Consider the following 14,349-nt stretch of genomic DNA (forward strand, 5'->3'; position numbering starts at 1 on the left):
CCCAGCCCAGCCCAGGCAAGGTCCTGCTCGCCCTGCTCCCACGAGGTGACAGTTATGAGGTCCATGTGGCCTTGAACTTGGGGTGTGGGGGTGGGGTGGGGGGTAGAGGGAGAGGTATGGGGGTCAGATGGGATGTAAAGTGTGAGTGAGGGAGGAGGGAGTGGGGAATGGATGGCTTGGGGTGTGTGTGTGTGGGGGATGGGGGGGGGACAGGCAGTTGAGGGTGAGTGTATAGGGCTAGATTTGGGAGGGTAGTGGGTGAGGAGACTGTCTGTGGCTGGACATGGGTGTCAGTTGAGGGGATGAAGGCTGGCTTTGATGGTGGGGATTGTGAGGGATGCTAGGGGTGGATGTGGGATAGACGGTGTGCTTCATTGGGAGGGTGGAGGCTGACTGAGTGGGGTTTGGATGGGGGGGGGATAGAGAGTGAGTGGTGGGACTAGTATTGGGGCGGTGGAGGATGACTGCGCGTGGGGGCATTGCAAAATGGGGGGAGGGTTGGTAGAGTGTCTCTGTGTCTTGGAGACTACATTGGGGGTGGGATGGGGATGGGGAGGGGGGGGGGTTGTTGTAGCGGACCCACAGGCGTGGTAGACAGCTGGCACCAGGGCAGGGAAGCTGGGAGGGGGGGGGGCTGCATAGCATCAAGGGGTAGAGTTGCAGGCCAGGCACAGCTGACACACTCCACATGGTCACTGGGGAAGGCTAGAGAGAGAAGAGAGAGAGAGAGAGAGAGAGAGAGAGATGGAGGTAGGAAATGCATAAAAATAGACAAGAGGAGGAGATCCCTGGTGCCCGCCACCACACACACACACACACACACACACACACACACACACACACACACACACACACACACACACACACACACACACACACACACACACACACACACACACACACACACACACACACACACACACACACACACACACACACACACACACACACACAACCCCACACCCCTTTCTCATGTCCTCTTGGCTACAAGGACGTGTGGCATTTCCGAATATGGGTCAGGGCATATAATTGTTTAATTGCTGTACGAATGTCTGACGACGGTGCATGGTCTTGAGGTTTTTCCAGACGTCATATTTAGGCTATTTCTATTCATTCATATGAAATCAACAGGTCTTTAAGGCTGTGGTCACTGTTTTAGTCAGCTACATGTGTCTCTTTGGTTAAATACAGCTTTTTACGAATGCTCTGTGGTTGCGCTGTCTATTCTGTAAAACGTTTTGTTTTGCCCCATGCGGGTCTTCCTCTTGATGCCCCTTCGTCAAGTAGCCTTCAAGTAGCCTACTGTATGTTTTATATTCACCTCATGCTTTTAAAATGTGTTATCCTTGTAGCTTCATAATACGCACTACTCCACCAGTGCCTTACTATTCACTATTTTTTTTTTTTTTACAGTACTACACTACTAATATGATACTGCACAGTCTTTAGTAATGCATTACGTCTTTGATTATTACCATTCTGATAACAACAAACTTGTAACGGATGCCATATTGTAATGCATTTTTTGGCACTTATCAGTTTATACCTTTGTGTGCTGTCCTTTGCTTTCATTTTTCAGCACATTATAAGCTGCCTTTGTGCATGAAATTCACTATAAGTAACTTGTGGCTAGAGGGCCTTTCTTATGCCATCTTATGCGGCCCTCGATATCATTTTAAAGTTATACAGTTTCACATGAAATACATGTTTTGTAAAGCAATCTTAGAAACTACATTTTCAATAAAATTAAGTTATATTTTCAGAGGTGAAGGTGGGGTGAAGGTGGGGTCTGTTATAAAGGTGGCTGCCTTCAATATAGACCTAAAGTGCAGGGGAAAGCCCTGATTTGTGTTCATAGTACAGCCCTTGGAGGACTTAATACATTTTTAAGTGGCCGCTCGGATGAAAAAGGTTTCCCACCCCTGCTTTAGTGTGACCCCAGTGTACTGTGTCCCATAGTCCTTCATGCAGGCATGCATGTGCAGAGCCCTAATCCAGGATTCAACACTCAATACTGGCTGTGCTTTTATCCTTACAGTGGAGATAGCTCACAATCACCTCACATCCAAAAATAGTCCAGGTGCTAGATAAGAAATATCGTAAAAACAAAGTGATCTGAAAGGGTATTTTTTCTTTATTTAGATCAATAAAAATAGGCCTACTCTAGGGCATTGGAGCAAACAGAGCTTGAAGAGCGCTTTGTCTCAATGTACTGTATGCTCTTTATCCATTTAAATCCTAGTAAGACACAACCCCTGTTGTAAATTAGCTGTTATGGAAATGACCAAGTCGTAATGTATTACTAAAATCCCTATGCATAATGGTGAAGGACTATGGTAGTAACGTTTTTTCAGCTACTTTAACAGTGTTCCACTGGTGCATTAAGGGGCTACACTACACATTTATTTAAATATTCACTCACTATGCAAAATGCTTTTATAAATTAGCTTGATTGCTTGGTTTGTAGGTTGTACTGAGGCATACACCCCCATGTCTGTCTGTCTCCGCCTTCCATGCAGAGTGCATGCTTGTAGTGTACTGAGCTCTAATCCAGGATTGGGTGCTTAGAGACGGATCGGCTCAGCCCCAGCCCCAGCCCATGGTGCGGTTGGGTTGGTTTCATGGCATACAGGGCATTTGCCCGGTGGAATGTTGATGATTTTGGCGTGGCCCTCCCTCCCCTCAATGGTAGTCCTTATGTCGCTACAGCAGTCCCCTGCGAGACAGTCAGATATAAATTCAGCATTTTGTCCTTTTGCTGTCAAAATAGCTAATATTAGATGACTCATTTTTTCCCACACCACAGGCTTCATTGTCTCTCTCAATACCTGGTAGACTGGTCTGTGCTGAAACTGCCCGGCATATTTTCTTGTCCCAATCATGCCCCAGCCCCAGCCCCAGCCCCAGCCCCAGCCCCAGCTCCAGCCCCAGCGTTAGCCTGCTCCTCTACAACAGCTGCTGTCCCCCACTGATCCTCACATGTAGCCACCCAGGCAGGTAGACAGACAGACAGACGTGGAGGCAAGCATGCAGGCATATGGATAGACAAGCAAACAGGCAGGCAAGCATACAGACATAGCATACAGGCAGGCAAGCAGCATACAAACATAGCATACAGGCAGGCAAGCAGCATACAGACATAGCATACAGGCAGGCACGCATACATAGCATACAGGCAGACACAGTTCTGCCAGAAAAGGCAGGGAAGCAAGCATGGTGGGAGGCAGGCGTGGAAACAGGCCTACAGGCAGGGAAACCAGTCAAACAGGTAAGCAGACAGACAGGGCTGGAAGCAGCAGACAAGCACGCAGACAGATGATGCAGGCACACAGGCAGACATACAGTGAGACTGACAGGCCAATGGTTGTGACAGGCAGGGGTGAATTTCTCAAAAACAAAGTTGCTTACTACATTAGCTACTTTGTTGTTTTCAATGCATTTTCCCATTGGCAACTACCGAAGTTGCTTACAGGCTAACAACTTCTCTTTTGAGAAACTCACCCCAGAAATGTAAATAGGCCTGCAGGGTTATCAGACAGACAAGGCAAGAAGAGATAAGTAAAGCAGGACAGACATGGAGGGGGGGGGTGCATGAAGGCAGACCTCAGGGCTCAGGGAAGGCTGCTCAGCAGGGTATGTCCTCTTGAACTCCTTATGAACCGCTGCACCTTTGGTTTTGACATCTACAAAATAAAAGTGGCCCTGCCGTGGCTCAGGTGGTAGGGTGCTGCACTGCTACAACGGTGACCCGGGTTTGATTACGGCCCGGGTCCTTTGCTGACCCTTCCCCCTCTCTCTTCTGATTCCTGTCCATCTCAGTTGTCTTGTCAAAAGATAAACACCCGACCTCCCCCACCCCACCCCACCCCCACCCCATAAACATATTCATTATTATTCAGTTCAGAGGTATTAATTGTAATTCAATGTCTGTGAAGATTTGTATTCATGTAGGTCATCATGGTACAGAAGGGAGCCTGGTTGTAAGCGGCTGAACTTCTTATTGGAGCTAAAAGTTCAGGAAGGTGTCCAAGTCTACGTCCAAGTCTGTCCAAGGTGTCCAAGTCTGTCCAAGGCCTCCAAGTCTAGTTGTTTGTTGAGATTAGTTCCTTTTCACCATTGTTACTCTAATTCTAATCATGTAATTCTCAGATCTTGTTTGTGTTTGATCTCAGTGCAAAGTCTGGAGGATAAAACCCAAAAATTGGGGTGCTGCAATGAGGAGACTGAGGTCTAAGTGTTACTCACTATCCCCGTTTCACCAGATTGTCCCGGATTTTAATACTCTGTCCAGAGAAACAAATATTGTCCTTGGACACTAAATGAAGAGCATCATTGCTTCCAAAAAAAAAGGAAAATGCCAGGTTTTAAGTAAATAATAAATGTCTGCAACACTGTTAAGGCTTCCAGTTATTTATTTATTGAGTGGCACTACATTTTGGACCTTAGTCCTTAGATGCCATTAAATAAGGAAACATTGTCAACTGGGAGTATTAACAGTGTTGTGAATTATTATTTACTTCAAGTTATTTTGTTTTGTCCAGCACCTGTGCCACTGATGTGCGCACATTCTCTGGTTTCTTGAAATGTCCAGGTTTTGGTCAGACAGACATGGCAGCCCTACTGAGGTCTGATGATAAAAAGTGTGATAAGAATATAGTCAGTAGGCCCTACGGTGGCGCTAACGGTTGGACACTTGTCTTCTAGGCGGCCGACCCGGGTTTGATTCCCGACCGGGTCCTCTGCCAGCCCTTCCCTGTCTCTCTCTCCCAACTCGCTTCCTGTCTCCTATTAAAGGTTTGAAAAGCCCCAAAAGTGCTTTAAAAAAAGAATGTTGTCAGTAGCTTATAATGATGGCCCTGCTGCCTTCCCAGCTCCATGGAACTGTTAGGCAAATAGCAACCATTTCACTATCACACGTTGAGAGGCAGGTGAATTATGGCTGGAGGATGAGTTAACTGTTGACACAAGCTAAAATTTACAAGCCTATCTAGCCTATCGTCTCATGGGCATGTGGCTCAGTGTGTGTCTATGTGTGGGCAAGTGTGAGCGTGGTGTGTGTGCATGTGTGTGTGTATGTGTGCGTGTGTGTGTGTGTGTGTGTGTGCGCGTGCGTGCGTGCGTGCGTGCGTGTGTGTGTGTGTGCGTGTGTGTGTGTGTGTATGTCTGCATGCGTGTGTGTGTGTGTATGTCTGCATGCGTGTGTGTGTGTGTTTCTGTAGAAGTGTGCCGATCCAGACAGGGCCAGGCCACTCATAAGGCGTCAGGTGCAGTAGAGTCCTCCTGCACATGAAACAAACTGCATTAGTGCCGCATTACCATCTACTCGACCAAAATGGCAACAACCTGTCAGCCCTGCCTCCATTAGTGCGCTCTCATAACAATCCCACCACCTCACTCATCAATGTCTAGCCCGCCCCACACACTCACGCAGCCTAATCTGGGGGTAGTCACGCTCTAAAGTCAGCTAAACGGCTAAACTCTTGAAATTAATTAAGAGGGATTCCATCCCCCAGTAAGCCTGAATGGCGGTAGCTAGCCTTGCTAGCGGGGACTCTGGTCAGCCCGGATCACTGGAGTTATTTTTATGTCTCTCTCTCCCAGTTGAGGATTTGTATTGTGCGGCTCTCTCTCTCTCTGCTGGTTGGGCCTTTAGTGCAAGGCTTCTCAAACTTTTATCCGGGCCAGCTCATAAGAAAAAGATTTTTAAAAACTTTAATGCCTGAACAAGTTTTGTTCTTCTGTATTTATGCATTTATGTATGTATGTTACTGCATCTTAATTTCCCTCGGGATTAATAAATGATACTCTACTCTACTCTACCCTACCCTACTCTACTCTACTCTACTCTACTAAATAGTAACCCCTTAGCGCAGAGCCTATGTTATAACCTTAGTGTCACCAACATTTTCTTAATCTGTTACTTACACGTAAGGCTTTCGGTAATGTAATAGCAACGTTGTTATGATGTAGTTGAGTATTTTCAAATAGTGAATACTATAGGGCCCGCCGACGAACCCATCTGCACTAAGAGGCTATGAAATGGGCAGCTTTTATAGTATGGGCCATATACTGTAAGTAAGCATGCACTGTAAGGTAGACTGGGTGAAAGCTGACTGTTGACTCCGTTGACTGCGGGAGAGTTCTGCCTCACCACTCTCAACTGTTTGATGATTGGCTAAACAGTGAGCGAACCGAGCGAGGAAGGTTTCGCCAGACTAGGTGCGGAGCCAGAATCTTTGGGTGGAGTACATAGGATGGCGTCACCAGGCTAACTGTAACGCTACACTGCACCAAATCCTTTTCACAGATCCCCCGGGGAATGCGCCACGTCCCCCCCGGGGGTCCCTGGAACCCACTTTGGGAGCCACTGCTTTTAGTGTGGCCCCCAGTCAGACTGGCCCACTGACCTAGACAGACATTGGACACAGACAGCCAGAGGCACAGAGACTGACACCCGTAAAACATTCCAGTCATTTTCTATCAGCATCCCAGAAATGCTTTGTTACTATGGGCTCAATGTTATTGTGCCTGAGAGCGGTGGTCATCTGTTGGTTTAACTGGTGTGCGTGTGCGTGCGGGCGGGCGTGCGTGCGTGCATGTGTGCGTGCGTGCATGCGTGTGTGCGTGTGCGTGTGTGTGTGTGTGTGTGTGTGTGCGTGTGTGTGTGTGTGTGTGTGCGTGTGTGTCTGTGTCTGTGTGTCTGTGTGTGTGTGTTTGCATGGTTTGCATGCATGCGTGTGTGTATGTGTGTTAAAGAAGAAATCCATTGACTACTACATCCTCTGGCCTTGCCACATACTCCTGGACATCCTTTTGTTCTCTTATAAAAGTGCCTTGAGTTGAGAAGAGTGGAGTAGAGTGACCTGGTTTTTGTCTGGGAGGAGGAGTAGGAGGTGTGTGTGCAGGGCTGGATTAAGATGGCCTGGGGTCCCTCGACTACAGATTTCAGAAGTCAAATTTACAGTGTCATAATAAGTTAGGAATTAAGGATAACATATCTACTCAATACAATAGATGAACATTTCAATAGTGCATCTTGTCAAAATTCCGCATTTTTTTCACTTTCGCCAATCAGGGGCCTCTGGCTGGTGGGGGGGCCCATAGGCTGCAGCCATATCTAGCCTGTGCATTATTCCGGCCCTGTGTGTGTGGGTAGCAGCACTTGAGTAGGGTTACATGATCAGACGGGACTGTGGGAGTGGGGAGTGACACTCGAGTCTCCCCGGGGGATTACTGGAGGGGGTGAGGGAGTGAGTGATATCCCCTCCAAACACTCCTATCAAAGCTGACCCCATTCTCACGTTGCTTTATGTGCCACCAAAGACACACACCGTTCAAGATGATCACTATTTAGGCTGGGAAATGCATTAGTTGCAAGTTTTCATGTTGATGCTTATCGAAATCTGCATTTCTTTGTCCATATTTACTACACTGTGTGTAGAGACAATGTAGAGACGAAGAAGAAAAACAGACCAATGTAAATAGCTTTTTTCTGACATTCTTTATCACTCAAAAGATGACACTCCTTTGTTACTGAGCAACTCCCATATGTCATACACCTACATCTACACTTAACTATGTGCAGTTGGTAATTGTAGAGATTGGATAGCATAGATTGCATCCAGTCTACCCCAATCTTTTTATGGGATAGATTGTTTATGTGCCACCAAGGGCAGTTGAGGATGACTGCTATGGAAGCTTGGAAATGCATTAGGTGCAAGTTTGCAAGCTGATGTTTGTTGAAATCTATATCTTGCCCGTATTTATCGAAATGGTGATGAGAGACAGTGACAAAAAGAACAAGAGTCAAAGCAGAGTATTTTGTTATTAATCCATATGTACAACACATCACCTACTTGGTCACACAGTTTGGGACGAGTTTTGGAAACTGTCGGTGTCAGTTGCACATGGATGGTAATCAAAATCTGTAGCTTCTGCATATGTATCACAATGGCAACGTGGAGACAAAGAAAACAAGAGCAGTCTAAATTGCTATTTCAGGCTTTCTGTAGTCAACACATGAGACACATATTCACGAGACACTCTTATTGAACCATACCCTTGGGTACAACACATAAAGTGCAGTTATTATGGCTTCTATTGTGTATAGACAGCAGCAGGGACGGAGCTGTAGGGGGGGGGCAAGTGGGGCATTTGCCCCTGGGCTCAGGGCCCTTCTATATTAGTGTTGAGACCCTATTGTGACCATGGCAGGCGGTATGGGGGGCCCTATCAGTGTTTTGCACTTGGGCCCTGTGTGCAAATGTTCCACCTCTGGGCCTGCATTCTGTTCATGGCAATATGAAACCGTCTAAAACTCTGACAATCTGATTCCACAGAATTCTCTGAGGAGGAGGAGCATGAGGTCCTCTACTGGCAAGCCGGAGAAGAAGCTGTCCCCACAGGTAAATAACACTCAGCTCTCCCCACAGGTAAATAACACTCAGCCGTGAAAACAATGCAGCGGACAGATGACTTCTGCAGTTCTGCCCTACAAAAGCAAAGTGCATTTACTACATATTTACACAACTACATAAATGGTCTTCATTACACGTTTGCAGTAATTTGCAGTAACCATCCAACCCAAATATACAACATACCAATACTTTGAAGGCATTTTACTCATTTTTCAATGTAGTTACTGCACTTTTCCTTTTTAATGCAAAGTTGTCTTCATAGCATAGCATCAATTTGTACTTACTGGATATTAAGACATCTTTATTATATGGTGTGACGTCATCGGTCGAATGCTCCATTCATTTCAATGGGGCTCCCCAACGTTCGCACGTCTGTTATTTTTCGATAACGGACGGGTTGGTCTATATCAGACCGCTGTCAATGGCAACAAGACTTTTCACTGCTAAAGCGACTTTTCAACAAGACTCTAATCAGCTGCTGTGATAGACAACACCTGTTGTCCTGGCTACCTAGCTGTTGCCTAGCGGTGTTCCACAACGGCACTGTTCTATTTTGCGCAGCAATCTTTTGACATGAAAAACTATAATAAACTTAACATTAAATAGGCCTAAAGAAATGTCCCCGCCATGTGTGAATCATTTAAGTATATCCATATAATAAGCGGGTTAACGTTCGGCGAGTCGGTCGCTTTGTGGAATAGCAGCACTTCAGAGAGAACAAGACCCCTACGCTCCGCGTCGGGGTCTAAAGATTCTCTCTGTCGTGCTGCTATTCCACGGTAGCGACCTTCTCGCCGAACGTTAACCCTTACTTAGTGGCTGGCAATATTAATAATAGTGATACACTTAGTATGAATGGAATGCATGATGTTTTCCCTTCACACACTGCAGAAAGCATGGAAAGAAAGTACATGTAACTAAATTGAGAATTGACTAGATTTAATTAACTTTAATTAACTTTTATGCCAATTCTCAACCTATATACAACTTAATGTTTTTTTTCAAATAATTGCATTGATACATCCAGAAAAGTATTTTGTGTCATAGTTATACATGTAGTTATATATGTATGTATGTAACAGTACAAATCTGCACGACAATTACCACTGGTGTCAGTTTTGTATTGTAGAGTAGAGTAGTAGAGTAGAGTAACTTTATTGATCCCGGGTAGCCTGATAAACCAGCCTAAATGGATTGCCGTCCAGCAGTTGGCGCTGGTTTTCCAGGCTAGATCCCGGGGGGAAATTAAGGTCCCAAGTAACTTACATACATACACATAATGCCCACATGGACATTTCAAGACACATACATGTATAACACAGGTATAACACATATAATAACAATACAACACAGACACATGTAATTCAGGCAATAGTCATGTGTTTGCATCCAGAAAAATAATATTTAATAATATTTTGTGTCATGTCTTTTAGCCCATTCGCATTGTGTTGGCGTCCAGAAAAGTAATGTTTTGTGTCGTGTCATGTCTCTGCACAGGACGACAGTGCTGATCTGAGATGCCAGCTGCACTTTGCCAAGGAGGAGTCTGCCCTGATGTGCAAGAAGCTGACCAAGATGGCCTCCGAGAGCGAGGGCATGCGCGAAGAGCTCTCCAAGTACCGCCTCCTCTACGGCGATGTGGACTGTGGCCAGCTGGCGGCCGCCGCAGTGGCGGACGGTGGGGTGGCCAACTCGCCCCTGGCCCGCGAGGCGGAGGTCAAAGTTCACCTGCGTCTGGTGGAGGAGGAGGCCACGCTGCTGAGCAGGAGGATCGTGGAGCTGGAGGTGGAGAACAGAGGGCTGCGGGCGGAGATGAGCGAGATGAGGGACAGGAGAGGAGGAGGAGGGGGAGGAGGGCGGAGAGGAGGAGGAGGAGAGGAGGATGAGGAGTTCATGATGGATGGAGGAGGAGAACATCTGGCTCTGCCGGTGTGCGTGGGAGTGATGCCTGGTCATATGGGTGAAAGCAGGCAGGTGACCGTGAGCATCAAGGACATCGCGCAGGTGGAGCCGGTGACGGTGGTCGCCAAACAGATCCAAACGGAGGAAGGGTTCACCGTGGTGGAGGTCCCCTGCAGTAGAGTTCACATCAGCCCTCCCGAGCCCCCCGTGACATCACCAGTCGACACCAAGCACTCGCCTGATGGTGTTCCGGAGAAGGTGACGAGACATGGTAGCGCTGACCCTTTGACCTTGGCTAAAGAACTTGGCCTGAACGACCTCAAGGCTCTCCTGGCCATTCACAACCAGGCCCTGCTGGTCAGTTCCGCCCTCGACCTCCTGAGGGCACCTGCTAAAAATGGCCTGTCCCCTTCCTCCAACCAGAAGACCCCACCACCACCACCGCCGCCACCACTGTCCGATTACCTGACCAAAGCAGAATCCGACCGTCTCTCACCCAACGTCCCTCTTCCTCATCCTCATCCTCATCCCCATTCTCGGCCACGGGACTTGCCCTCCTTCAACCCTCTCTCCGGGGACCTGGAGGTGTTCCAGACCCAGCTACACGTCCTCGCCGAGCGGATAAAGGCTCTACTGGACTCCACCGAAGCCCGCAAAGACTTGTCACCCTGCGACTCAGTGGCGCCCTCTTTGGAGAGCAAGGGTAGCGCAGGGTCGTTGTCTGTGCCAACGGTGGCGAATGGGGAACTGGCGCAACACAACAAGGATACGTTGGCACTGCTAAAGGTGGATCTGTCGCCCGGCTGCCCCTGTGACCAGGAGACGCTGGTGCTGCTCACGCTTCAGCTGCGCTGGTTCCTGCAGCAGTGGAGGCAGGGGGAGGAGGCCACAGACCTGTTTGAGGTGAGAGAGAACTTTACTGTATACTCTGTACTTAAAGGGACACTGTGTGAGATTTTTAGTTGTTCATTTCCAGAATTCATGCTGCCCACTCACCCTACCCTTTTCATGAATACCACCATCAAATTCTAAGTATTCGTTATGACTATGACTTCTCCATGGTCCGTGATTTAGAATTTCCTAAAATAGCCATTTTAGCTGCAAAAATTACTGTAATTGGACCATACTAGAAAATATTTGTTTATTACTTAGTAAACTGTCATGTAAAGATCAAATTTGGCATTAGGCAGCCCAGTTTCAATGAGCAGCATAGCTGCAGTACCTTTTTTGACCATTTCCTGCACAGTGTCCCTTTAAAAGTGCACTTTGTAATATTTTTGAACCAGATTTCTTTCCAGAATTCATGCGACCCATTCACAAATGTTATCTTTTTCCACAAATACTTAGCACCTTCATCAAATTCTAAGTATTCATTATGACAGGGAAAATTGCACTTTTCATACAACAATTTTTCTCTTTTGGCCAATCAGGGGCCCCCTGACAGGTGCAGGCATTTGTAGCGTATGTGTTTATCCGGCCCTGGTATTGAGTCAATGGTGTATGTACAGAAATGGTAGATCGACGTCTGTGTTGGATATAGTAAATCATGGTTAGGTGCTTTGGGCTAAGTTGTTACAGTCTGTACTACCTAGCATAATGGAACAAAAAACGCTACAGAATTTACTGAAAAATGCAGATTAAGGGGCTAGGTACGTATAATAAGTCATAAAACTGAGCCTTTTTCTTTAAACCTGTCCAGGGTACCACCACCGGTATGGTTGTTGCTGCATAGTAAACAAGAGAACTTACTGAGCGCAGACTCCACCAAGTCAGCTCAGAACACGGCCAAAGTTGAATCAGTCTGAGCCCAACACTTTAGACTTTATTTTTTCTTAAGACATATAAAAGTTGTATCTTTTACCTGACATGTTTCAACGGTATAACTTCCGTCTTCAGAAAATAATACCGTCGAAACATGTCAGGTAAAAGATAAAACTTTTACATGTCCTAGAAATTTCAGAATGATTCGTTCATGTGTTTTACACACCAACCAACCTACCTAGTACCTACACAGTAAACATTCAGTGTTAATTCAAAACTTAGAGAGTACTCAGGGACCAAATACTCAGGGTACTCAAGGTACTCTACTCAGGGACCAATTTAGAAGATGTTAAATTGACCCTCTAAGTGTTGAATTAACACTGCATATTTTACTGTGTAGCAAACAACAATGACTTTGTTACCTCATGACCGACATCTATTGAGAACAGAAAATGCTATGTTATCTATTTCTTGCAAGCCTCCAATATAAGCTTGTTACCAAAATAATAATAAGGACCATAATTAATTTGTTATTCAAGTCATATGGCAGCAACGTTGTTATTACTGTATGAAGTAGTTAAGCTTTTTCAGCAAAAAGTATTTCCCCCCTCAATACGTTTCCTGTCAGCTACCAGTCAGTGACAGCACATGGTCTCTGCAATGATATATGGAGGGCACAAAGTATTCCCAAATTAAAAATGTAAAAATCACCAAGACAGGAGAGGCAACAGTTCAAGTCTGGAAATGATTGCATTTGCAGTGTGCAGTGCAGACAGTTGTTATGCAGCGTGACTAGCTCAACACTGACAGGAAGTGTGTGGGGACAAGGTCAGTAGTTAAGAGTTGTCATTGATGAATGGCATTGGACTCCAGTACAGACGAGAGCCCCAGAGACAAGGCCGAGACACCACCAAGGAGGGTCGTTACTGTAAAGATAATACACACACACACACACACACACACACACACACACACACACACACACACACACACACACACACACACACACACACACACACACACACACACACACACACACACACACACACATTATATTCCATTTAGCAGAGGATTTTATCCAAAGCGACCTAAGGAACAAAGTTAGTGCATGGTCATGGTGCTGGAAAGTTTTGCTGAGATGAGTTTATCACAGATTTTGTGTGTCATAGACATACAGCATATATATTTTACTATATTGCTATTACTATATAGCTTATTTATATATTTAATAAATGTTAAAGACTTTGATATAGAGTATGTTATAGAGTATAAATGTCTATGTAGCCTGGTGTTGCCATATCCTCTCACAAAGTCCGTAGACTCTAGAGGGTCTGGACCAGCCGAATTGAACCCCAATTACATTTGGCAGGCGTGAACTGTGTTGAAATGTAAAGGTGCACTGTGAAGGACGGTGGCCAGAGTAGGTTGGTGGGGGGAGTAATTAACCAGTACTCTCCCCCCTCCTCCATGACTGAGGTACCCTGAGCATGGTACCGTCCTGCCGCACTGCTCCCTTTCAGGCACCATTGAGCTCTGCTCCCTTGCACGGATGAGGCATACAGTACATGGAATTTCATTGCGTGCAGTGTGCACTTTGTGCACAGTGTGCTGTGGAGTGCTGTGTCACAATGACAATGGGAGTTGGAGTCTCCCAGTTGGGCTTTCACTTTCACTTTGAGGAAATGCTCTCAACTCCAGATTGTCATCACACACTGCTTTATGGGGAAAGAAAAAAAACACTTTTTCCATATAGCATTTTGTTGCGGTACCCAACCAAATAAAATACAATGCGTACTAGTTTAAATATGCATTACCAACAAGAAAGTGGTGGAAATACGCTATTATCCTGAACCACACCTTTTAGTAAAGAAGGTCTTTGGGTGCAGGCAACTGAGTTAGTACATTTGTTTTAGAAAAAACCTACAGGCTTCACTTCACTGCAAATTCTTATATTCATTCATCAGGAGAGCATAACAAACTAGACAGATGTTTTGGCCTAAGCCATCTTCAATGGCTTCTTCTATGGTGTGTGTTGTTTCAGGTGGGCTGCCAGAAGAAGCTGCGTCTGCTGATGGAGGGTGAGGAGGCATCTGACACGGAGGAGGCTAAGAAGATCAGCCCCATGGCCCCCAAGCCCTTCCCATCACAGGTACAGTAGGCTATTTATTACTTCAATTTTAAAAGTTCAGTATAAAATGTTCGCTCCAAAAAATAAAGAGAAAAAAAGAACAGTATCCAGTGTGCAGTGTTTAATGACATTTTTTTATCA

General features: G+C 46.0%; 1 protein-coding gene across 1 annotated transcript in view; it reads left to right on the top strand.

The window, feature by feature from the left end:
• Positions 1-14,349, top strand: part of si:ch211-197l9.2 (microtubule cross-linking factor 2) — a 41,860-nt gene that overhangs the window by 14,496 nt on the left and 13,015 nt on the right. Inside the window, exons 4-6 of the mRNA XM_063208601.1 lie at positions 8,340-8,405; positions 9,915-11,222; positions 14,122-14,229. Coding sequence (XP_063064671.1) covers positions 8,340-8,405; positions 9,915-11,222; positions 14,122-14,229 — 1,482 coding nt within the window. The remainder of the gene's footprint in view (positions 1-8,339; positions 8,406-9,914; positions 11,223-14,121; positions 14,230-14,349) is intronic.

This window comes from Engraulis encrasicolus, chromosome 10, assembly GCF_034702125.1.
Source record: "Engraulis encrasicolus isolate BLACKSEA-1 chromosome 10, IST_EnEncr_1.0, whole genome shotgun sequence".
Classification (NCBI taxonomy): Eukaryota; Metazoa; Chordata; class Actinopteri; order Clupeiformes; family Engraulidae; genus Engraulis; species Engraulis encrasicolus.